This window comes from Mchenga conophoros, linkage group LG13 (assembly GCF_057382185.1).
Source record: "Mchenga conophoros isolate Kocher_MC1m ecotype Shallow Benthic linkage group LG13, M_conophoros_male_GT1.1, whole genome shotgun sequence".
Lineage (NCBI taxonomy): Eukaryota > Metazoa > Chordata > Actinopteri > Cichliformes > Cichlidae > Mchenga > Mchenga conophoros.
In genome coordinates this window covers 33,518,080-33,544,075 of record NC_140538.1, presented here as the reverse complement: position 1 = coordinate 33,544,075, position 25,996 = coordinate 33,518,080, and the positions used below count along the sequence as shown (strand labels likewise).

Genomic DNA, 25,996 nt, shown 5'->3' with positions numbered 1-25,996 from the left:
CAGAATCATAATCTTATTCAAGTTGTGTGCTATCTATAAAATGGCATGGCTCACCTTGACTTCCGTGTTACTAAAGCTAACAGCTAACTCTTGTTGTGTGTGGCAGACTCTCTGTGTGAGGCGTTAAAAGCTATTAGTGTGAGTACAGAGCTGATTGAAGAAGAGCTCAAGCCTCATTTGGATACAGTGCTGGCTGCGCTGCTAGAAAAGAGTAAGTCATATAACACACACATCCCAGGAAGTTGACTCTGTTCATCTGGACGTTTTCAGTGGGAAACATTTCTTCAGTCTCAGCTGACTCCAGGTTTCTCCAACCTTATCAACAGTACCTTTGGATAATGGCTGAAACTAGCACCACTAGGCCATGTTTAATGATCATTAACATGCAAATTGTCATAAACATTGATCAGTGGCCATGAGTACCATTCACAGAGAGTGGAGAAATGTTCATGCATGAAGACATTTTAACCCACTTTGACAAGGACTGCCTAAAGCTAGTACGTGAGTACGAGCAAACAGCACGAGAGATGGCTGACTACAGCTGCCACCAAAACAGGATTACTCCTAAAAGTCTGCGCAACAAAAGTCCTCCAGAAGGCAAAGATCCAGCTGTTCGGTGAGCATATGAGACAAACTCATTTTACTCTGGTATCCTACCCTGCACACCGCCCAGTCATTGGTTCGGGTATGTGGATGACACCTGGGGGGAAATCAAATTTCAGGACGTGCTGAGTTCACTGATCACATTAACTCGGTCGATAAATGGCAGGCTAGCCTTAAGTTATACTGTGAGATTTCCATCAGTAATGGGAGACATTTAAACGTTAATGAGTACCGTAAACCTACACATACGGATCAGTATTTAAGGTTTGACTCTCATCATCCATTGGAGCACAAACTGGGTGTCATCAGAGAGGAATACCATCCCCACAGACAAAGCAGCCAGGGAAGCAGAAGAACATCATACCAAGAATGTGCTAAGTGAATGTGGTTATCCCAGTTTTGACAAATATCCAACTGGGAAGGCACTTGAAGAAAGCTCCAGACGACCGAGGAGAGATGGAAGCGAAAACCTTTAGTGACCCTTTATGTGTCAGGACTATTGGAACAGCTGAGACGCATTTTCACAAAACACCGGTCCACCCTGAAGATCGGGTCCTCTCGGCACAAACAGTAACATGGTGTACGCTGTTAAGCGCCAGGAGGATTTCCAGGATTTATACATCAGGGAAACCAAACGACCTCTGGCAAAGCAGATGGCACAGCACAGAAGAGCCACCTCGTCAGGCCAAGGGTACATCTGTCACCATCTTACAATGCTGTGATTGCAGCCTTTCCCCAACTCTCTGTGAATGGTACTCATGGCCACTGATCAATGTTTATTGAGTTGTGACAATTTGCATATTAAAGATCATCAAACTGACCTCACGGCTCATTGTTAGTCAGTGGTGCTAGCTTCAGTCATTATGCAAATGCACCGTTTCTAAGGCTACGTGCACACTGCATCGTTTTCTCTCTGCTTTGGTCTCCCGTCCACACTGAGACGGCGTTTTCCTCAAGGAAAACCACAGCGTTTTCAAAACGTTCTCGAAAACGCGGACTTTCTAAAATGATGACACATTTTAGTCATCTGATGCAGTCAAGTGACCAATTAAAGCTAGCGGAGGGCATTATACAGCAGTTGTTTTGATTGCTCTCAATTTTGACAGCCCTGTTTAAGATTAATATCAGTTTGCATGCTCCAGATAGCTTTTCTTCAAATTCTCACTCGCTTTTGTGCATGCGCAGGACTGGAACATAAGCGTTTTGGGCCGTTTCAGTGTGGACGCACAACTCTGTGAAAACGACTGAAAACACTAGTGTGGACGCGGAGCGTTTTCAAATCTATCTGGGCTAGTGTGGACGTAGCCTACGGTTGGAAACCTGCAGTCAGCTGAGACTGAAGAAGTCCCCCAGCTGAGTGCCGAAACATTTGTCCCACTGAAAACGCTTCGTCCAGATGAACAGAATCAACTTTTTGAGTCACTTTTCAACTAACATCACATATTGCACAGTGAATTTTATCATTCTAAATGAACGGACTTTTGCATTCACAGAGAAAGATGCTGCTATCGACGTTGCCAAAAGTGGTATTCTACCCATACTGGCTCAGGCCTTACAGAGAAAAAGCAGTCTGAGCTGCCAGGTGGCTTTGGTGGTGGCAGAGATGGCCCGAGAAGGTAGAACACTTGAATACTATAAAACTGGGTGTGCTTCATAAAACAGTTTGTACAGTATAAGCTTCCTTATTTTGTCTTGTCTCATGTTCTCTTTGAAGAGCTTTAGGATTCTACAAGGTCCTTAAAACCAGTTTAACTCATGTTAAGGACCTTGTACTATGTTTATTTTTAATTACAATAATTATTAAATATCAAATAAAAATATATTGCAGTGTATAAGGAAACATTTTTATCCCTTTTAAGTAACCTAAAGCCAGTATGTGTAGGATTATACAGATGAAGCCACTTTAGAAAACGTCCAAACTGGTTTAGTTTAGTGCCACTTTCAACTTACTGGGTTGACGTTTTATCTGTACGAGGTTGTTGTGTTTTTTTTAATATTATTTCTGATATGAAAAAATGCACTTAAATTCCACACAGAGTGGCTGAAAATGTGATGCTTTTAAAAAATGCTTATGCTCCAGTGATGCGTCATGAGACTAAAACACCAGGTTGCTTCATAGCTGTTGAGTAACATATGCAACATAGCATTTAAAATATACCAGCGTTTACAAGGTTTAATGTCCTTGCATGTGTTGTAGCTGCAGTGAGGGAGCCATGCATCGAGGCAGGCCTGGTGAAGGTGTTGGTTCCCCATCTGAACAGCGATGACCAAGAAATGCTGCTGAACTCTGGCAGGGCCATCGGGCGCATCTGCTTTGACAACTGTGAGTTGGTGGGACACTGCTGGCTCCGTCAGCAGGGCGTTCTCAGTGTGCTGATGAGTCTGATTTCTTTTGAAGGCTACAGAGAGTGACAGATCTTAATTCCAAACTACATGATATTCTTGTCATGGTAACTACATCATGTTAGGCAACTACAGATCAGTCATGCGAGCTGCTTTCAGAACATGTGTCAGGTTTCCTAGATGCAGCGTTGCTTTGCATCCATTATTGCACTATGCAAGATAAAATAACTGCATGATGCCTATTTTTGTTCCTGACTGCCAAAACTGTCCAGATCCTGCCATAATCGGACTGATATAGCGTGAAATGTTATATAGGAGCTAACTTATGCTTTGAAATATGTGAGACTGTCGCCATAAAAGCAGGCACACAGTCAACAACATTACACAGGGTGCGCTGGAGCATTCAAAGCATGGTTAACTGGTGTAGAGTAAGCCTGCCAGTACACTGTCTTAGTGTACTAGTTTCTATGGAAGCCCATTTCCGCCACTAAAAAAAAAAAAAAAAAGGATCCATAACTCAAAATTTCAAGTTATTAACTCAAAATTTTGAGAAAAGCCACTCGAAGTTTCGAGTTAGCGCTGCCAATCAGTAATGACGTAATGAAGCGTCAGCTACAAATGCTACAGCTAAGCTAGGTATTACATCCAGTTGCACAGATTGCTGAGTGTTTTCAGCCTGGCTTCACAAATGATGAAATCCCTGTTATTAGCTGAATCACACGGTGTTACTATCAGCAAACGTACTCGCCAAAGCGCCAATTTGTTGGGATCCGTTTTTGAGTGCGCGCTCCTCTGCGCCATATGCTTCCGGGTAACAAGAAAGCGACCTCATTCACGTATATTTTTGATTGGCAGAGCTAACTCGACATTTTGAGAAAAGTAACTCGAAATTTTGAGAAAATAACTCGACATTTCGAGTTCTGGATGCTAGCTGTTTTGTTTTTATTTAGTGGCGGGCTTCCATAAGCTGCTGTGTCAAAACAAAAAAGAGTCTTGTAGCAGGTTGCATGTTTCCAGTCTTCAGCGTGCCATGCTTCTGTTCGTGGCTGGGAGGAGCTGATATGATCTGCTGCTGTAGTCTTCTCATTCTCCTCCAGCTTTTCACAGCAAGACATTTGCATCCATATTGTAATGTTGTATAAAGCACTTTGAATACTAAGGTAGAGTGGAAAAGAGCTCGATAAGAACCAGTCCGTGTACCACAGAACTGCCTCTCGTTAAACGCTTAGAACTTGTCAGCATCCTGAGAAAAAGCTCTGAGATCCATCCACAAAATGATAAAAATGGATATCTAGAGGTCTCCCACTTTATTCCTTAACACTTATCTCTGTCTCCTACCTTTTTTACCTAGCATACCAGCAGGACCAGTTGGTCCAGAGTGGTGTAATCCCCAGACTCGTTTCCATAATGAGGGCGTATCCTGACAACGATCCACTGGTCAACGTCTGTCTGCTGGCCTTGTGTAACCTGGCAGACATGGGTGATTATTTACTATTTGTATTAAGTGCTGTTAGATGTAGTTTGATCGTCAGTGCTTTAGTGATTACACATGTTCTTTACAGCTACAGCATTGCCTTTAATTAATGTGCCTGCAACCAGTGTTGGGTAAGTTACTTTAAAAAAGTAATTCATTACTAATTACTTAGTCAATATTGTATTTTAAATACTTATCTAATTACTGTGTCAGAAAAGTAACTTAATTACTAAATAAGTAATTTAACCAAATACTTCTTAGAATCCCTCTAAACCTCGAGTGGCAGACGATAGAAATTAAACTCTTTAAATAATGAATAAAGACGGAGACTCTGCAGTACGCAGCGGCAGCATCTCTTCCACAGTGTAGCCTGCAGTCGTTTTTAAGCTCACCTTCAGACGCTTTCTGCGCTGCTGAAGTAAAATCAGGTTTTGCTGCCTAGCGGGAGTTGCCGCGGTGTTATCCATGGATGATGAACAAGGATCGCTCAGAAGTGTTCGTCTATGCTCCGTGTCAGGCGCTTCAGTAGATGACTCGTGCTATGAACAGCAGCCCATAGTTTTTACATATTACTGTAATGTTCTTGTCTGCTCGTTTCAGAAAAGTGAAGAGACGGGAATATGTCCACCTCAAAAAACAGCCACTCGCTTCAGTCCGACAGCTTCCGCTGTAGAAAACGACTGTGCAGCAAACCGGTGTGAAATGACGCGCAACTGCACTACAGCCATGTTAAAGCGGCAGAGTTTACTTCTACGTTTAGAAGACAAATGATTGAAATGAAATATTCAGCCAGTTTAATTATTTTACCATGTAACGCAAGTACATTGTAAGTAACTGTAATTGAAATACCTAAAAATGAACAGTAATCAGTTACTCTACTCTTTCAGTGGAAAAGTAACTTAATTACAGTAACGCGTTACACCCAACACTGCCTGCAACCCTAAACATGAAGCAGGGAGGGTTTTCTTTTGTGAGCAACATGCCAGAGATAAATGGCTGACACAGTAAATACTTTGTCACTCACTGTGGTAACCACATCAGGCCAGAGTAATCTTTTTAAGCCTTTTAACAGAAGAAAGCATTTAGCATTTGAGTTTAGCCATGCTTTAGCACTCGAACTACTCAACAAACTGTACGTTACAAATGTATTGGTATTAATATGGCATGCACCTGGAGAGATTTAGGGTTCAGTATCTTGCTCAGAGCACTGACCTGTTGAACTGCTCTACCTCCTTAGCCACAGTTCTTTTTAGCTACTGTGATCTAATGGGGTGACTAATTACAGCTTACACAGTTAACATATCCAGGTGTCCCAGAGGGAGGTGGGCTAATACTTCAGAAATGAAAAAAGAACGATTCACTGTGCAGCTGTTCTGCTGTGATTATGATATGTCACTAACTCTGTAGCTGATTACACACCACATGTGTTTGCAGACTCTGCAAGGGAGGCGCTGGCACAGCTGGATGTTGCAGATGTACTGATATTTCAGCTGAAACAGGCCCCTGATGCTGAACGCCGACATGTCATTTTGGAAATACTGGGCTCTCTGGGAGAGAGCGGTAAGGGCATGTTTTTAATCGATCGGTGAAACGTTCTTTTTAGTACCGTGTACTTTTCGAACCTTTTGTTGCTCCACTTCCAACTTATTTGAAACATGCTGCTTTCATCCAATTCACAATGAGCTAATACGTTTCATGAGCTACTAAAATATTAAATCAGTGTTCTGTGTTTTAATGTCAGTTTAAATGCGTCTACGACATTTGCAGATCCGTTGTATTTGGTTTTCCTCTACTTTTTACGCAGAGCCCCAGCTTTTCTGGAGTTTGGGTTGTAGGAAGCTTGAGGGAGATGGAGAGCAGCCTTGGCATGTGCTTATTGTTTTCAATTTATTGTGAAATACATTGCCTTGACTTGAACTAAGAAAATGTGTCTCCTATTATGAAAGCACTCAAAGACTTTTACCACATGTGCTGCTCAGTAACAAAATAAAGTCCAAACATTAGTTTTCTTCATGCATATGTTCATGATTAATGGAGACAGTAGTAAAACTTGTTGGGTTGTCGTCCTGAGGCAACTGTTGTTGTGATCCGGTGCTCTATGAGTAAATTGAAATGAATTGTTCTGTGCCACCAGATACTCTGAAACTACAGTTTGCAGAGTCAGGAGTCCCAGAAGCTTTATCCGAGATGATTCGGAGTCTGCAGGGAGGGTCTGACCCACATGACCTCTGCAGCATCAAGATTGCCTCCAACCTAATGGTGTCCCTGCTTTTAGGGGGTACGTAATGCATAGCAACAACATTGTCTTAGTGTAGGTTTGAAAGGAAGAAGTGGTCAGATGACAAACAGGAAGACAAAGTGCTGAAATTGCACTGCGCTGGGATCCACTCACCAAGACGCTCGCATAATGCAGAGCTCCTGAGCAAAACCTCTGTTCCCCCTGGCTTTGCCTCTCATTGGGCATCTACTGTCTGTAAGTAGTTTCCCTTAGTGTTGAGAGGTTTCTTTTTATTTCAATGACATCTAAGAGTGGCATTGCTAAACAGGGCAGAAGCTATGCAAGCATGGTGACAGAGACCACGCTGAAAGTTCTAACAGCCTGGAGTATTGCATCGAATGCTTTTGTTGAACTTTGTCCCAACTCAGTAGTGTGCTTAAACAACTGCAGGAGGACGTCTGTGCTGTGAAAACGTCACAAGTTCAGTTAACACAGATATTGCCGACAGAAATGAGAGACTGGAAGAGGCAGATCGTCGCATTATGAACAGCTGGCTAGAAGCTGAAGACATCAAAGAGGCCTGACCAGCTAGAAAGAGCAGCAGTGTCTTAATCTGTGATTGTTAGAGTGAAGTAACGTGTAGAAGGTGCAAAACTGTACAGACCATATCAAACCTCTGATAGCACAGGTGGTGTACATACAGGTCCACAAGTATTTGGACGGAGACAACGTTTTTCTCAATGTTGTTCTGCACGTTATCACAGTGAAACGAAACGACTCAGATGTAGCTGAAGTGCAGAATTTCAGCTTTAATTCAGTTGAACAAAAAGCATTTTTGACACAATCCCTTTATTTCGGGGGCTCAAAAGTAATTGGACAAATTAAATAGCTGAAAATAAAAAAAATCGTTTCTAACGCTTGATTAAAACCCGTTTGCTGGCAGTGGCAGCCTGCAGCCTTGAACTCATGGACATCACCGGCTTTCCTCCTTTTGAATGCGCCTCCAGGACTTTACTGCAGCGACGTTCAGTTGCTGTTTCTTTGTGGAATCGTCACCATGGACAATGATTCTGCGATCATCCACCACTGTTGTCTTCTTTGGACCTGCAGGTGTTTTTGCGTCGTTGTGTTCACCTGTGATTTCTTTCTACCAAACTGTAGGTTTTGCCAATATTGTACCAATTTCTCAGGTGTTTGTTTTCTGTTTTCGCAGTTTAAGGAGGCTTGTGTCACCTGCATGGAGAGCTCCTCTAACTGCATGTTGTCTGTTCGTAGCAAAATCTTCCAAATGCAAGCACCACCTCAAGTCAACTCCAAACCTGCTTAGTTGATAATGAAACAACAAAGGAAATGTCCACACATGGCATTGAAATAGGCTTTGACTCAAGTGTCCCATTGTTTTTGGTCATTTGCCAGAGTGGCAAATGTTAAAGAGCTGAAATTCTAAAGAGTTCATCCAATTTAAAGGCTGATACCTTCAAATAAAAGCTGAGAGTCTTCACAACATGAATATGTTTAGGTACACAGGGAAAAAACAAACTTGTGTCAGTGTCCAAATATATATATATAGACCTAACTCTGCCTATTCTGGATAATGATCATCAGCTGAGACCTCTCTGTAAATGATCCAGACACTTTTCTTTCGTTTGGCACCGACGTCTTTGCAGCTGACTCCTCACTGCTGTCTCAGGTCACTAAAAAGGGAAGGAGACCTCACTAGAACCACATCTCCACCTGCTCCATCACCCTCCCTGCCGCTGCCCCTTGAGCCAAAGACCACACCACTGCCACACTATCGTTGGAATATTCCAGACATTCCTGGAATGTGAGCGAGTGATGATGCAGTGAAGGAGAAACATAAAACAGAAGTGCAGGGCATGGAAAAAGAATGTGAGATTATTAAAGCACGTAGAAAGTTGCAGACAAAGAATATTTGGCTCACGCTGACCTTCCCTGCCATGCTGTGACTCCGTTCTTGTAGATGAGGTTTGATGACCACATAGCACTGGATTTCATCACAGTGAGGGGTGTGTTGTTTGTTGGTGGGTTTGACAGGTTGTTTACTCAAGGGGAGGGGTATTTTGGTATTTTGTGGTTACTTCTGAAAACGTTTGTTCCTGGGCAAAAGTCAGAGGTATGTTAAAGAGTGGAAGCACAAAAGAAAGGATACCATATGAACATATATTATCCTGTATTAATAATATAGGGACAGAGTAATTTCATGGCATAGCAGGGGTGCTAATAATTCCATTAAGCTTAAGAGATGTTTGCTTTATCTCAAATCACATTGGGCAGATGCAGCATTTATACAAGAAACATCTATGATTGGTTCAGAAACAGCTACATTTAGCAAGTATTTAGTGGCTCATTTAATAGTAAAAAACGGGGAGTGCCAAAATTGGATTTTGTTTCACTCAAAGAGCACGGAGGTAGAACATATGTCTGATCATCTGGCTAAAACTGATTACAGGCACACTTGAATCACTGGTGACGAGGACTAATAACCGTCAGGGAAAGATGCATTTTTCTCTCTGAGTGTCCAGTAAATACGTTCATTGTGTCGAGTTACAAAACAAAAATTAGTAAATAAAAGAAACGCACTGCACTTGTCACTGAATGTGTTGTGACCAATCGAATATGTAATCTCTGGTGTTGGTGCACTAGTGTATTGATTTACCTAATGTCACTGCTGCATGTGAATCTAAATCATGTGATTTTGTCACGTTGCTTTTTCAGTTATTTTCAAAAGACTGTTTGTGTGTCAGATGAGTCCATGCAGAAGTGTTTTGGTGAAGGATCAGGTCTGGTGTACCAGGATGTTCTGTCATGGCTCCAGAGCTCCAACACCCAACTGCAGCTATCGGGAGCGCTGGCCATCGCCAACTTCGCCAGGAATGGTGAGATGTTTGTCAAAAGGACACACTACATGGTCTTTTTGACTGTTTTTGACTGAGTCTGGAGAGACAGTTCCACTCTTTACAGCTCTCTAAACTTTTTTTAAGATAACTTAAGATTTCTTTTTCTTGGTTTTCACCCATTTTTTTCCGGGTGAAACATCTCAAAAACCCACTTTCTTCTACTTCCTCAGCAGAAAGGTTCCATCAGACTATCTGTCCAGACAGTTTACAGTTTATACATTAAATTCGAAATGGACGTTTTTTTAAATCTGATGTTTTAAACGGATCAAAACACGATATAGTCATTCTCATTCATTAACAGTTTCTTTAACATACTGTTTTTTGTGTTCAGTGGTATTTAGTGTTATCACGTGATGTTTTTCTGGGGTGAAATGCTCGTACAGCAGCGGTCCCCAACCTTTTGTGCGCCACAGACCGGTTTATGTCCGACAATATTTTCACAAACCAGCTTTTAAGGTGTCACAAATAAATGCAACAAAATAAAACCAGTACCGGTACCAAAAGAAAGAAAATGTATTTATAACACACGGGAAAAGACCCAGGGAAACCACCAATCTCACACCTGAGCCCCAGCTCTCGCGGCCCAGAACCACACAGCTCCAGTCTCTGTCCCGGGAGTTGGGGACCGCTGTTGTAGAGCACACATCTCTAATCACCCCAAAAACAACAATTGGCTGCACAAGTTGGAATTTACTTTGAATTTTTTCTAATCCACGTGGAGTCAAAGTATACTAAAATACTCAATTATACCCTAATATTTGGTTTTATATCCCTTTACATATTGTACCTCGGCCAGATGCTTTTGGTAGCCATCGACAAGCTTCTGGCATAATGCTGGATGGATATTTGACCAATCGTCTTGGCAGAATTGATAGTTTACTCAAATTGGTTGGTTTCCTTGGATGAATCCAGATTTGAAATGTATTCCACAAATTTTCAACAAGTCTGAGTTTGGGGCTGTTAGCCTGCTTTATCTTTTCCTAATCCAGTCGTGTTATGTGTTTGGGATCATTGTCCCTTTGGAACACCCGGCTGTGTCCAACTTTCTGTCTTGCTGCTGATCTGAGATGAAGTTACAGAATTGGAGGTAGTCCTCTTTCTTCATTATTCCATCCAGCTTGTACCACTACCACTGGCAGCAAAACAGCCCAAGACCATAACGCTGCCAGCACCATGGTGGATTGCTGGTACGGTGTTCTTAGGTTTTGTTGATCTGTGGAACCAGCACCCCACTACAGGAAGTCTGGATCAGCGCTCTGTTTAAAAAGTCCAGTCTCTGATCCTATGAGCATTACCCAGCAGGCAGTGCAGAGCTTGGATGGAGCCGGTGAGTGAGGACGCTGTTCTAACTGCCTCTAGCCTCCAGGGAAAAAAAGCGAGACCCGAGTAGCTTTGCAGAGCCACTCCTACCAGCCATACCTGCTGCGGCAGCGCTTTTGGAAGAGGACGAGGTTTAAATCAGTGGCTTGGAAAGCTGCCCAAAGATCTGTTTCTTTAAAATGGGCAAAACACTACGTGTATAAAGGCTAATTTACACTACTGCTGTGCAGAAATGATAAGAGTTATGTGTGGAGGAGTAAAGCTGAGCTTTCCAAACCGTGAAGAAAGGTGGGATTGAAGTGACCCCAGCTTACCTCTCATTACATCTGAGAGTGGGTGAAAGGTTTTATGTTTACAGTGATGCAAAGTGCTGTAACAGAGTTTCTTTATGCGCGTTTGCAAAAAGTAAATCATATTAATTTTGTGCATCCTCTTTTTAACCCTTTGTGAAACCATAAAGGTAAAAATCTGAGTATTAAATCCACATTAATACAAATAGTTCTTACTTTTTTACCCACTCTCAGATGTGATGAGAGATAAGGTAGACTTCAGTCTTTTTCAGGCCCACATCCAGTTTGAAAGGCTCGCCGTTACTCCTCCAAGCATGCCTCTTAACATTTTAGCTCAATCTTTGTGTCTTCTGACCATAAACCTTTTCTCCAGAAGGCATTTGGCTCATCCATGAGGGCAGCAGCAACTTTCAGTCACGGTTGAAGGTGTCGGTTGTGGAGCAAGGTTGGGTTTCTTTCTTTGTCAGCCCCCCCCCCCCAGACAATGTAAAAATTGCATCATTGTGGACAGTGTGGGTCTCAGACATGGACAAAGTGGGGACATATCAGAATAAATTGTTTGAAGTGGTGATTCAGAAATCTGTAGTTGTACAGAAATGGCCCCAGGAGAACTTCCCAGGTTGTGTAAATCTGCAGTTCTTCATAGATCTTCACTCTGGTCCAGTAGCTTGTGTATTGGTCTGTCCAGTGAGTACTGTCACACAAGTTGTCAGAGTTTTACCCCTCATACTGCTGGATAAACAGCTCACTCAGGGACGAGGTCACACAGAGCTCAGGTTTTCACTCGCGAGGGGGAAGCAGTTGTCTCCAACCCACTTCAACTTGCTTTCCCCCTGCAGGTTGTTTTTATTGCTTACACACATGAACATTCATAAAGCATGTTGCTGTATTACCTATGAGAAATTACTATAACTGGTTACAAAGTGTGATTGTGCTGTGCAAGCATGGTTATACAATGTGTGGTTATATGATGGGAGTGCAGCTCTGCCAGGTTGTTGTTGGTAGAATCTGTTCTTCTCAAGGCTGCTTGTTGCCCTTATCAATGTCGTGCACGTAGTCATGTGCGTGGGTTACCTCGATAGCAAACAGAAGCATTCTAGCTTTCTAAATGGCAACCTACAGCACATACATTAAACCTAACACAAGTCCTGCTGGCACAGACAAACTAGCAGTTAGTCAGTTATTCTACTGCACGAGTCATGTATTTGAGACTGTGTGTATAATTAATAAAAAATAATAACAAAATTAAAACTTGTGCACCAATTCTTGCTTTACACAGTAGAGAGAAAAGCCCCAAATGACCTTCATGTTAATGTTTGTTTGTTTTTAAGTAGTTGGGTTTTGAGGACTGTTGTTTTTCTGTCAGACAGTAACTGTGTGAAGATGCTGGACCTCGGAGTGGTTCCTCACATCCTGACATTGTTGGAGCAGCACGTAGATGAAGGAGACGTATCTGTTCAACATGCTGGACTAAGCGCACTCAGAAACCTTGCCATTCCGGGTACAGGCTTCCACTGCCTAAGCAATCAAAAGAAACAAGTTCAAGTACATTTCATAACCTAAAATGATCCTGAATGTGTTTTGTCCTTAAAATCAATGTGAATTGATAAAGTAAAAGTGAAACGCTGAGAAAGTCGATAATATGACGTGTGTGTTCCCAGCCACCAACAAAGTGCGAATGCTGGAGGACGGGGTGACTGACAGAATAAAGACGCTGCTGCGCTCGGACATGCCCCCAGTTCAGTTCAAACTGCTGGGCACTCTGCGTATGATGGTGGACGGACACGGTGAGCAAAATGCTTAAAATGCTTCAGTTTGGAAGCAACAATTGTTTAGTTTTGATGACATGTGATAACTTTGATTCTTCCCTTTGGTAGAAGACCTCTTATTGACCGTTGGGCACCAAACCGCATACAAACACACTGCTTTCCTGCAAAAATAAACTATGGGGCTAATGTATCAGCAGATCCAGTGAAACACCTGTCCATGTGGTGTAAGGTCTGAAGGGGATTGGGATAATGAGTGCTCTGGGTTTCTGTATGGGACACATTCTGTAGTCGTTACCAGATTTTCACACGTCTGAAACAGAAAGCCCGTTTAAAGAAATTAAATGAAAATATGAAATGAAAGTATGGAAACTTCCATCCAGGCCGAAAATTTGAAGGTATCAACGAGGCCATCGTCAACACAACGCTGAACAACAAAGGAAAAGCACCTCGCCAAGTCAAACACCTGACGTTAATTCAACAGAAATGTTGTGCGAGGATCAAAATTACATTTCACATGAGGAGACCCACCAAAAGTTCATGCTTCACTCCGATTAATGTAATACACAGTACATCTTTTCCCCCATGTACAGCTGGCAGTCTTTATTAACCGTTGTCAAAACAAACGTCTTCTACCCTGTGCTGCACTGTGTGTCAGAGGAAGCTGCGTTAGTGCTGGGGAGAGATGCTGACCTACTCGATCGGATCATGGAGTGGTGCGAAGCCAAGGATCATGCAGGAGTCAGAGGAGAAGCCAGTCGCCTGCTGGCTGCTCTCATCAGACATAGTCAGAACTCTGTGAGTCAGATTCTTCTACTGGGAATGTTTCTCTGCTTAAGTTCTAATTTGTTTGTGTTGGTTATCGAACTCGCTTTGTCGGATGTTCACTTATTATCTTATGATCGGCTGATTCTCTCTCTTTAACAGGAAGTTGTCCGTGAGGTAGCCAGAGCCAATGGAATTCGGCATCTTATTTCTATGGCATCAAGTGAACATGTCATCATGCAGAATGAAGCCCTGGTTGCCCTGGCAATTGCAAGTGCCATTGACATTGGTAAAGCAATTTCAAGTTCTTCGGCTGAATTTATCAGACATGTCAGAGTGTAGTTCTAGTGAGATCTCTCAAGTTGGGCCTGAGATTTCTGATGGCCCAAGAAGCTCTGCAGCGCTTCTAAATCCTAGAAGGATCCAAAGTGTTACTACGAAGGGTTCTCCAGGTAGGAATGAGCAATTACTCTGGAATATATTTGGGAACGTTCCAACACTGGCTTTGGTTAAAAAGTACAAACTATCAGACACTAGTTTGGTCTCGTCTGGAAGTGACTTTGAATTATTTGGTGTATCAAAGGAAGAGCCTGGCACTCCATTAGCAGTGTTGGGAAGGTTACTTTTAAAATGTATTCCACTACAGATTACAGATTACATGCCCCAAAATGTATTTTGTAACGTATTCCGTTACGTTACTCAATGACAGTAACGTATTCTGAATACTTTGGATTACTTAATATATTATCATGCTGTTTACAACTGCATGAATGTACGATTGCTGTGATTTATTACTGTTACTGAAGGTCCGCGGCTCCGAACCTGTAGTAAAGGCTAATGGCTGGCTAATACGTCGGGTTCGTAGCTGAAAACTAGCTTTACTTTGTTGTCTGGGTCAAGTTTGAGACAGAGAGAGGCGTTGAAAGGCTGCTTATTGTTTCAGAGGAAAACAGGAACACGGCGTACAGTCGAGTCTTAACAGCTTACTCACAGCTGGGCTCGTCAGGCTCTCTTCTTGGCTGCAGTGGTTGTTATTATATTTACATGCTTCCAGCTCCCGTTTCTGCTCGGTGACAGCTCGTACCTTTTTCTCCCTCCCTCGCTCACAGACACATAACGGTATGGTGGTCCATTCTGCCTGCAGCACGGACTACACGGCCCATCAGGCTGCATGCTTTAGGGCGATGCCTGTAGCATTCGGCCTATTAGCTTAGCACCACAACAACAACAAAAAGGCGCTCTCTCACCCAGGAAACACACAGACGCAGAGAGCGCGCGTGTCACTGTAACCATGGCAACCATAACGCTGCCGCCTGGAACAACAGAACAAACAAAACCCAAACAGTCCTGAAACGGGAAAGTACCGCCGTGGAATCCATTTATTTCAACAAAGTAACTGTATTCTAAATACCACCTTTTAAACAGTAACTGTAACAGTAATATTTTGTATTTTAAATACTTAACATGTATTCTGTTACTCCCCAACACTGTCTGTTAGTGTTCACAACACGTTGTAATTTGGTGTCTGTGGAAGTGAGTGACGTGTAGAGTATCACAGTAGTTTGGGCTCACGTAAATATGTTGTACATAGAATGACCTCATGATTGAAACGTCAAAACACTACCAGCCCATGCACACCCACCCGGGATTTAAAAATATTTTACCATAACCAGCAGGTTGTATGTTACACGCACACAGGTCCTCCACCAGATTCCCAGGACTGAGGATTCCTCTGGACAGGGTCTCGGAACTCATTCTTGGGATTTGTTGGAGCCACTCACCCAGTTTGTCCGTCTGTACCTGGACATCCCACAGTATCTTAGCTTGGTATTCAAAACCAGGGGGCGTCTCCCAGTGTGACCTGAGGATCTCCAGGCCATATTCAGCACAGATGTTTCTGTACACGATGGTTATGGCGTTCCATGTATGCCCTGCCTGCTAGCATCTTGCACCCTGCTGTTATGTGCTGGATTGTCGCAGGGGCACCTTTACACTGGGGTCTTGCCTGGTGTGATAGACCCCAGCCTCTGTGGATCTAGTGCTCAGGGCTTGTTCCTGTGCTGCTATGATTAGTGCCTCTGTGCTGTTTTTCAAACCATATTTTGCTGGCTTCTAAAGTTTTTTGCTGTTGAAACTGTAATTTCTGCTTGACATCCTTTACAAGGTTAACGGTGCAACCACTGCTAATCAACACACCATGAAGGCTCCCGACTTGGTTTGTCTTCTACCAAGGCTGACTTTGTTTTTAGCCTGTCTGTCAGTTTTTTCTGTCCTCAAGCCTCGGCTGTCTGTGGTCTCCCACCATACTCAGTCTTCTGTGGGGCCGTCTGCTCCAGAGCAGGATGATGCTTTAGCGTCCGTGGCTACTGGATGCCCCTCGCTCAGCCCAACGATAATGGGGACCGTTTGGACAATGAAGATGGGATGGCTGCCCAACAGGGATGCTGGTCCAATTTCATTCCTCAACATACTCCTCCTTCTCATGGCCTGCTCAGCACTGGATTGGCTGTCGCAGCTGTGTCACCCCCGGACTTTCTCGCCACTTCAACACTCCTCCAGGCTGCCTGGCTCCAGCACAGACGCCCTAGCCTTCTCTCTCCTCCAGGCTGTAGCAGACGCATGGCGGACCTGACCACTACACTTTTAAACACTGTTCTTTATTCTCAGTTGTTGTTTCTTTTGCACTCGGCTGCAGCTTTTCAGCTGCCAGCCACACATACACAACAACAACTACCCAGTACAGACTTGAATGCAGAGGAGGCGTGACGAGCTGCTGCAGCTCCAGTGTGTCAGCCTCCCTGCAGTGGCGCCACAGACCTGCCACGCAGGCCGTTTTCCTCTGCCAGGTACTACTACTATTGTCGCTGCTGCCACAGCTGCATCTTGGCGCTCACATGCGGTCATGCCCCTGCTCATCATCGACCACCTCCTCAAGGCCGAGTCTACCCACGTCTATGGCTCAACACTTGGCGATGCTCGTACCGTTTGCTCTCCTGGGGCCTGTGTGAAGGATATTACTCTGACTGCTCTTCAGCTGTTGACCACCTGCACATTTGGTTCAAGGGTGCTGCAGGAATGAAAACATTGCCTATGTGGACAATTTCACATCATTCCTCAAACGCCCGGAACTATTTAAACAGCTTGTTGTATATTGTAATCTATCAACTCCCAAATCCTGCAATAATTTCTTAAATGAATTCTTTTATCTGTTATTGTTCATTTTGGTAAAAGCATCTTGGTAGCTGACTTTACATATTCATGGTGCCTCTAACTGCACTACCACAGAATTTCTTAACATTGCAAAGGCGTTTAATTTAGTGCAACATGTGGTGGCCACACACTGGACACAGGTTTTACTTTTGGCTTCTCTATAAGCACTTTGTACACGTCTGATCACAAATGCATAATGTTTGACACCGTTGTGCGTCCAGTGTTGTCTTCCCAGAGAAAAACGATTACACCTTGCATCTTTAATGAGCACTCAGCAGCTCAGTTTTCTGCTCTCTGACCTTACTGCATCAACAACTACCTTTTCAGATATCAGTGACTTAATGAATTGGTTGAATCATGTATGCTCACCAATTCTGCATCATGTTAAAATTCAGATTAGTCCAAGTTACAAATTCTTCCCGCTGGATCAGTGATCATATCCGCCACCAAAGAGAAAATCTGAATGTAAGTGGAAAAAGACTCCTCTCCATGTTAACTATCTCCTTATGATGCAGTTATTAGTCACGCTCAACCAACTCAGCTTAGGCCACGTACACGGGGGTATTTCTGAAAATGGAGATTTTCAGTTTTAAATTTTTTTAAATCCTGTCCACACGTGCAGTTTTGAAAAAACATCTCCATCCACGTGTAAACGCTAAAACCAAAGTCAAACGCTCATGCCAGATCCTGACTGTGTGAAATGTTGGCCAATCAGAAGTCTAGAAGCCCGGGAGGGATCCTGGCTCCCCCTTAGAGAGAGAGGTGCCACTGAGCGCTGGTTCCACAGATCAGCACACAATACAACACAATAATGACCTGTTGCAATTTAGCAAAACACAAGATGTTTGATGTCAATACTGAACAGAGATGATGTCCATCAAAGAATATATGTTTACCTATTTTTGCATGTCTGTAAACAATGCAGAGTCTATGAAGGATCCATTTGGGGAGGCAGACCTGTTACCCATGCTGAAGAAGATGTTGGAGGATCCTGTGGGAGCGGTCGAGGTCAAGTTCAGTGCTTTAGGTCTCATTTGCAGCCTGGCTAACTCCAGTATGTGTCTGATTTTAAAGCAACACATAGAAATTGCAGTAATTCTGTCCAGTGGATGTAGAATGATAAAGCTGTGATGTCAGTGTCAAAGGAGCCACAAAAATGCAGCAAGCAAACCTCGTGTGCACCTTTTAGCTTACAGCTCAGTGTCACAGAGATTAAATCCCCACAGGCAGGTTACAGGAAGTATGAAATATGGAGGCCCGAAGAAAACAATAAAATCCAAGATTCAGCAGCACTGAGTCCTGTTGCTCTTAAATCTACGTTCAGCTGTTTAGCAGGAGCGCGGCGGGTGCTGCTCGCTCAGATTTGAAGTTTAATTTTTCACGCAGAGTGAACGGCGGACGCTGATGTTTTTGTCACATTTTACAGAATCAAAATTATGTCAGTACGTCCACGCTGTAAACGCTGCACGGTCGTACTCTCTCCATCACTCCATGTTATCCATTGTTGATCTGCACACGTCTGTTGCTGCCACAGACGCCGCACGCTCGCCACTGTCATGAGACGCTCTCACAAACACAATCACGGTTTAGTAACGCAGCGTGCTTACGAGAAAGTAACAGGAATATAATTACTTTTTTACAATACTGATTCTTTACTTCACTCATTACGTGAAAAAAGTAATTGGATTACAGTAACACGTTACTTGTGTTACTGCTCAACCGCTGCTCAGGAGACACTGAGCAGCATTCACCCAGGAAGCACAGGAAACCAGAGCTAGGAGATATAAAGCTATGTGGGACAACAATGGACACTGAGACAGTGTAACCAGAGAGGAAATGTAGTTGAAGACAAAGAGAAAGTAATTATAAACACAAAGTCGTGATTAATTTAACAGAAGACTTAAATAACAAGACTAGAAAATAGACCATGAAGTCCTAATGAAGACGACACCCTTCAACCCCGGGGACCATGACAACGTCACAAGTGTCACTCAGCTCTGTGTTTCAGATCGCGATGTTAATAGTAACAGGACACGAAGGCCATTCAAAATGGTTATTAGATATTCGGTTTTCTGAATTTCCAGTAGTAGTAGTGTGTTTACATTGGTGCCAATTTGGTGCAAAGTTGTTTTGGTTGCACAGCCTAAATGTGTTTCTCAGCCCTGAATGTTTGTGTAGCTACCTCGTGTACTTAAATGGTGGAAAAAATAAAGAGAATTTAAAAAGCAGAATTTTCATGCATCCTCAGCTATTTCAAAGACTTTTTCATAGAACGGCAGCATTATTGTAGAAAAATGGCTGATTCTTAGGGAGCCAGGTTTGAGCGTGTCACAGGTGACTCAGGTGTGTAATGTATTCAAACCAAGCTCTAAAGAACACAAAGTCTACTGTACACCCAATGATGATCAGAGAATATGCTACAGTGCATCTGCATAATTTGATCTGTTTCAATCAACCTCTTACTTTTCTCTTTTCTTTCTGTTCTTGTGTGCTCTAGGTGTCATGAAGGAGGCGTTGAACTCTGTGAATATGAAGGAAAGCATCAGTAAACTCACAGATCATAGCAGCAGTAAACTTGCCTCACAGGCCAGCTCCATACTGACCCTCCTGGGTGACACCAGCTAAACCAGCATCCTGCAGCAACAGGGACCCATCAGCTGTATGGATTTATCGAGCTTATTCAGTGGCATACTTAAACGACAGATATTTTACTGCACAAATATTGCAAAGTATTGAACTGGCTTCTTGTCACCTGTTCTGTAAAAATGAAGGGCCCTTTTTAGTCCCGGTGTGTGCATGTGTGGCAGGCAACAGATTATAGGAGTATTTGAGTTACGTGTTTGATTTGCTCAACATTATCTTTACACTGCACAATTCAGACATCATCTAAGCTCATTTATTTAGGTTTTCCTGTGAGTAGTAATGAGACATTTATGAATCAGATGGTCTGCAATGAGTATGTATGTGGGGCTCAAAGGTAACGACTGAATGAATAGCCACAGAAAAAGTATCCAGTCTCAGGCAGTCATGTACCATGACTAGCAACATCGTAGACATTTCACAAAGATAGCAAAAAGAAAGGGTAAGAGGGCAGGTGAAGTTAACTGGAGAACACATGTTAGGTGCACCGAGTTCTACAGTATTCTGGACCAAAGGGGATGGATGGAGAAATTTACTAAGAGCCACCTGATGGAGGCGCATGTGCACAGGTGTGGAGGGCACACAAAAGTTACGAATAAAACCTCAGTGCTAATATCTGTAACTCCAGTACCCGGTCATTGGCAAAGATTTTATTATAATATATGTTCATGTTATATAAAGTGTTATTGAATATCACTGAATGTGAGCACCACAGTGGTGCAGTGGAAGCTCTTTCTGCGTTGCGATTCCAGGCTTGTAATCTAATCCAAGTGCTGCACAGGAAGTAGGATGTCAGTAAACGGTACCAATAATTTAAGAACAATTGAAATACTCGGGGGGGCACTCTGGACAGGACCCCAGCCTGACGCAGAGATAAGTAATAATGTAGAAATGATCATATTAAATGCACTGGGGAAAATGGGACAAACTGGAACTAGTCTGAAGCCGAGAAAGCTGATGAGAAGAGGAATGTGTTTGGGTGAACACAAACCAAGCATTTATAATTCTCAAAATTAATGTTCTAATTACAAGAAAAAGATGAAGAGCTGCCAACAGTGCTGGTTAGGGCGGGAACATGCTCAGACTGAGGAAATGCACCAGTGAGTATTTGTGCTATTGAGGCCTTGACAGCCTCCTGATATTTGTTAAAATTTCATAAGACACTGCAAGCTCTCCTGCACTGAGTGCCCTTCATTTAAGGCGGTATGACCTCAAAGGACAGCAGTGCAGACAGCGTTAAACCGATGTAGAGATAGAGCCTCACACTTCAGCACATATTCTGCAAATGGGCCAAGCCAGCTGATCACAAGCGAGAGTGCAGCATGGTCACGACTCTTACTTCAGCAACCTTGATTTTAAAAGGCTGGCACGTGGTGAGAGAAAGTAGCATCCTCAGCGTTGCATGTACACACAGATTTGACAAGTAAAAGAACCAAATGAAGCGTCTCAGCTCGTATGACCGACGCACGTGCTGGTGAGCCGATACTAACGGGGAACAATCATAAAATCACCAAGAATGAAAATATTAGTCAGGTAAACGTTTCAGTGAGAAAGCCAAGAAAACCTTTGCTGGGCTCTAGCAGCTTGTGAACAGGGAATGGTAATTCCTCAACAGGTTGACCAGCCAGCTTTGCAAAGTATGGAGAGAGAACCCTGCTGTTAGATAACTGCCACTTCTAATGTGGCCATCGGTCATGTGCGTAGTTGTCTGTCTCTGTGTGACTGGTGACCTGTTCAGGGTGTACCCCGCTTCTCAACATATGTGGGATAAGCTCACACCCACCACGGCCCTAAATCGGATGTTATTGAATATGCAGCCAGAATAGTTCACCAAACAAACGGACCTTTTTCTCAATATCCCGAAGGTGAAGAAGTGACGTGTTTGCATCACTGATTAAAAGAAACTTTGACGATATCAAGGAACTTGTTTTGTCATGCCGGTGATATGAAGAGTGATGATTCTGAAGCAATATTGTTTGACCTAAAGTAGTTTTATTTTAATTACTCCAGTAACAAAACGACCTACTGGATAAGATTGTGATGTACAAGTGAATGTGCAATGCTCTGGTTTGTCTGTATTGTGGCAGCTGAGGTGATGTTTCTATTTATTTTCTGATAGGTTGAACCTGTTGAAGATGACACAGTCTACGTTTTATAATAAGCCTGTCAGCTACTATCAAACCAGGCTGTCTGTAAATCACCAGTGATATTCTGATGAGTGGACTCAAACATTAAAACTTGCTTTATGGCATATACTCTTCCAATAAGAACTGCAACAGATGTGAAGGATGAACATACAAATAACAGCAACAAAGGAAGAGCCTGAGAACAGCCTCTGGCTATGAGGTGTGTGTTTCTGAAAGATCACATTTATCTTCTCAATAGTTTTATTTATATAGCACCAACTGAGAGTTGCCTCAAGGCGCTTTACATCTTAAGTTAAAGACCCAGATGAACATGTCTTGATGCATGCGCAATCATCGAAGTAAGGATAGTTGACTGTGTTCCTCTGGACGTAGCACTTTTTGTTAGTCGGAGAAACTCATCCAGGTGACGTCTTCAGTCTCGGCTGACTGCAGGTTTCCCCGATAAAAAGAAACAGTAACATTTGTGTAATGACTGAAACCAGCACCACTGATGAACAATGGCTGTGAGGTCAGTTTCTCGATCATTGATCAACAACCACTCATCGACGACCACCATTCACAGAGAGTTGGGGAATGTCTGCAATCACAGCATTGTAAGATGGTGACAGATGTCTGTGAAGGTTCTCAGGTCATCCAGGCTATCGTAGTCTAGGGCGCTTGGGAAGAAAAACGTCTGGACTTCTTTAAGTTTCTTGAAGATGAAGTCCAGATGCTTTTCTTTCCAAGCTCCTTATAGGGACACATGTACCCTTGATGGTCTTTCCCTTTTCACATAAATGTCCTCCTTGATTCCTCGCTCAAACCAGCGCTCCTCCCTGTCCACGGTCCTCGTGGTCTTTGATGACCATGGCAAAACTATACCAGGACATTTGATGTTGGTTTTTCTTTGAATTTTGTTTGTGTTATGTCACAGTGCTGGCTGAAGCACTTAACATATTTAGGATTGCAGTCATGTTGTCTGACTTATAGAAAAGCTCTACGATTGAAGACTTCCTAGTGGTCATGTCATGTTTTTGTAACTAGAAAAATTAGAATAGAAAAAGGTAGCATAAAGACTTTCCCAGAGCACGATGGGAACGTCCGATCAGCAACACAGCTCATGCTAATACCGCTCAGTGTTACAGAAACATTTATATATAGTTAAATAAAAGATCCAAATCATTTTATTTCAAATGGATGCATTTGTAGAATAAAAAAAATACACAACAAATGAACTGCCTGTTGGACAAAGTCACTGTTCTGCATTCTTGTAGGGTCTACCTTACAATATAAAGTACCTTGAGGCGACTGTTGTTGTGATTTGGCGCTGTCTAAATGAATTTACTCTCATCCATGTTTTGAATTTTACAGATTACTCAACAGACTAATGGGGCTCGAGCATAGCAGCAATATCCATACCTACAATCCATTTTAAAGGAAGCACAATGTGAAGAAGATATTCAATACACTGCACTTTTTAACATTTGTATATAAACTAAACATTCTTATGTAGTAGCAACACTTTTTCAGTGTGCATCTGTAGCTGGGTCATTTTGGGGAGTGGCTAGCATGTGTGTTCTGTACAACATAAAGTGAATAATGTGCTGATGGGCGTGAAGCACACTTTTGCTGTGATGTTTAATGTAATATTTGTGTGAAAGTATGTTCTGGATGTAACTACAAATCACTCAACATGCGTGAACAGATCTGTATTTATAGGGAGGGCATTTTTTTGGCCTTTTAGAAGCTTTGTTCTAGAGTGAAAACAATAAAGTTATACAGTGTCTTCCTCTATTTTGTTTCTACGGTGTCATTTTTTTCAGTCATGTTATGGGTTTTAGGCAAAACAACAACAACACACAACAAAATCTAAGAAAATATCAGAAACTGAACAGAAACAACTCTTTGGCTGGTGTGAAATGACCTGTGTTTCTGAAGAGGCCAGAGCATGATACACACTGAACATACAGCTGAAGCTCTGCTGACGGATCTATACATACGCTGCTTTCATCTATGGCTAAGCACGTTTTCTGACATTCCAACATTCAATTCAATTTTATTTATAAAGCACCAAGTCACAGCAACAGCTGACTCAAGGCGCTTCACATTCCAATGGTTGCATCCTGAGAAACTGAGGGTTCATTATCTAACCCACAGGCGTCAAACTGCAGGCCGCGAGGGCCGGTGTCCTGCAGGTTTTAGATGTGTCCTTGATCCAACACAGCTGATTTAAATGGCTAAATGACCTCCTCAACATGTCTTGAAGTTCTCCAGAGGCTGGTAATGAACTAATCATTTGATTCAGGTGTGGGGACCCAGGGTGAGATCTAAAACCTGCAGGACACCGGCCCTCGAGGCCTGCAGTTCGACAACCCTCCAACCCAAGGACACAAAATACAGACTGGAGAAGCCAGGGATCAAGCCTTCAGCTTTCCAAAAGTAAATGATATGCACTAACACTTGAGCCACAGCCAGCCTAAACTGTACTGACTTAAGGGGCTTTATATTATAACATAAAGACCCTACAATAATGCGGAAAAACCCCAACAATCAGATGACCATCTATGAGCAAGCACTTGGCAACAGTAGGAAGAAAAAACTGCCTTTTAACAGGAAGAAACCTCTGGCAGAATCAGGCTCAGGGGGAGGGAACCCTCTGCCATGACTGGTGAGGGGACGAAGACACATTGTGGAAGAGAGCCAGAGGTTAAGAACTAATGATGAAACCCAAAGTGGTGTAAATGGACAGGTTTTAATATATAGTGCTTTTCTACTCTGCCTGAGCACTCAACACTACAAACATGCCTTATTCACCCATCGATACCAACACATTTATGTGTACAAGTTCTTTCTGTCTAACATATTGGTGAGCGACTTCAGCATTCTGCCCAAGGACACTTTTGAACGCAGACTGAAGCAGCCGGGGATTGAACCACTGACCTTTCAACTAGTGATGGGCAGATGAAGCCCCATGAAGCACTGAAGCTTTTCATCCAATTGGTTCACCCCAACGCGAAGCTTCATGAAGCTTCATTTGCTCTAGCAGGACACCTACTGGACGTAAAAATAATAGCTGGCATGAATTTGAAGAGTGTGCACACAGCCTGTAAATGTCAACAACAAAAGGAGTGTGTAAAACATGTATATTGTAGTGATGGCAGTATACTGTGTATATTTATAGTGGCAGTATGGAAAATGATTATTTGGAAATGCTTGAAATGGAAATGATCATTTACTGTGAGGTGAGGTGTGGTTGGGGTGTGGACAGTGGTTGTGCTTTTCTAACGTTGAGGTATGGACAGCTACACACTGAGGCTTTGAGCCTCAGTCCTGCCTGTTCACATTTTATTCTGTAAAAACTAAATTTTCACTGCTTTTATGACCTTTTTAGTGGGGAGAACATAGCTAGGATTTAATGATTTAACAAATCTTTTGAATCCTTTGTCCTCCACAATGCTAAATGGCTGTGAGTCCTCAATCACCATGGTAACCAGGTCTTCATCTATTGGAGATTGTTCTCCTGAGGAAAGACAATAAAGACAAAGCACAAATATAAATATCACACACGTAACTTATAACAGTTGTATAATATTGTTATATCATTTAGTAACATTACTGCATGCTATATTATCATGGCATTTGATGGCTCACCTGGTCTTGCTCCACGATCGGTGTTCCCCTTATTCTCATGCAAAGCTCTGTAGTGCCTAAGCATGGATGAGGTGTTGTTATATCCCAGCTCCCTGGCACATAGCAAACACTTCACCTTGTACAAAAGTCAAGACAGCTCAACATAAATTGTATTGCACCATCAGTATCATGAAAATACATCTTCTGTAGAAATTTACATACCTTGTTGGGAGGAATAAGATCAAAATGTTCCCACACAGGGGAGGACATCCTCCTCTTCTTAGCTGGCTCCATTCTCTCCTGACTTTCTCTCCTCACTCTCATAAACCTCCAAACTGTCTCCAAACTCTCACTAACCGCAACTCTCCATCAAACACCCACATTTTGATTGAAGTCTGAGGGGTTTATATCTGTCATAGCTCGCGGCAAAGTTCGAACCGCTTCATGAACCAGTCACGTGGTACAGCCGGGCAGCGAGGCTTCGGACGTCATCATTTTCAGCTCCTCCCATAAATGCAGCAAGCCTCGATACGCGCTTCGCGGAAACGCCCCCTCCATTACTCGACACACGCTCCGAAGCCTCGATACAGAACGTCACATCACTACTTTCAACTAGCAGATATACCATGCTACCACTAGAGCCACACTCACCCCGAACAGAGCAGACGTGTTCTGTTGTGCTCTGTTTGGGTG

The 25,996-nt window shown here is 42.9% G+C and overlaps 1 protein-coding gene across 5 annotated transcripts in view; it reads left to right on the top strand.

Annotated features, from left to right (window-relative positions):
• LOC146561779 (rap1 GTPase-GDP dissociation stimulator 1-B) overlaps positions 1-23,467 on the top strand; it is a 28,450-nt gene extending 4,983 nt beyond the window's left edge. The window contains exons 2-15 of one of the 5 annotated variants that reach the window (XR_014888014.1): positions 107-211; positions 2,097-2,219; positions 2,801-2,926; positions 4,298-4,426; positions 5,855-5,980; positions 6,555-6,698; positions 9,404-9,535; positions 12,533-12,667; positions 12,828-12,953; positions 13,591-13,730; positions 13,860-13,986; positions 17,833-17,920; positions 19,405-19,566; positions 21,667-23,467. Coding sequence is in view for 2 of the 5 variants with exons in the window: in XM_085243081.1 (XP_085099207.1) it covers positions 107-211; positions 2,097-2,219; positions 2,801-2,926; positions 4,298-4,426; positions 5,855-5,980; positions 6,555-6,698; positions 9,404-9,535; positions 12,533-12,667; positions 12,828-12,953; positions 13,591-13,730; positions 13,860-13,986; positions 17,833-17,961; positions 19,405-19,532 (1,670 nt within the window). In the remaining 3 variants the exon portion in view is untranslated. Of the gene's footprint in view, positions 1-106; positions 212-2,096; positions 2,220-2,800; positions 2,927-4,297; positions 4,427-5,854; positions 5,981-6,554; positions 6,699-9,403; positions 9,536-12,532; positions 12,668-12,827; positions 12,954-13,590; positions 13,731-13,859; positions 13,987-17,832; positions 17,962-19,404 lie in introns of all 5 variants that reach the window. The other 4 variants (XR_014888013.1, XR_014888012.1, XM_085243081.1 and 1 more) reach the window with 4 other exon arrangements.
• Positions 23,468-25,996: the final 2,529 nt, after the last annotated feature.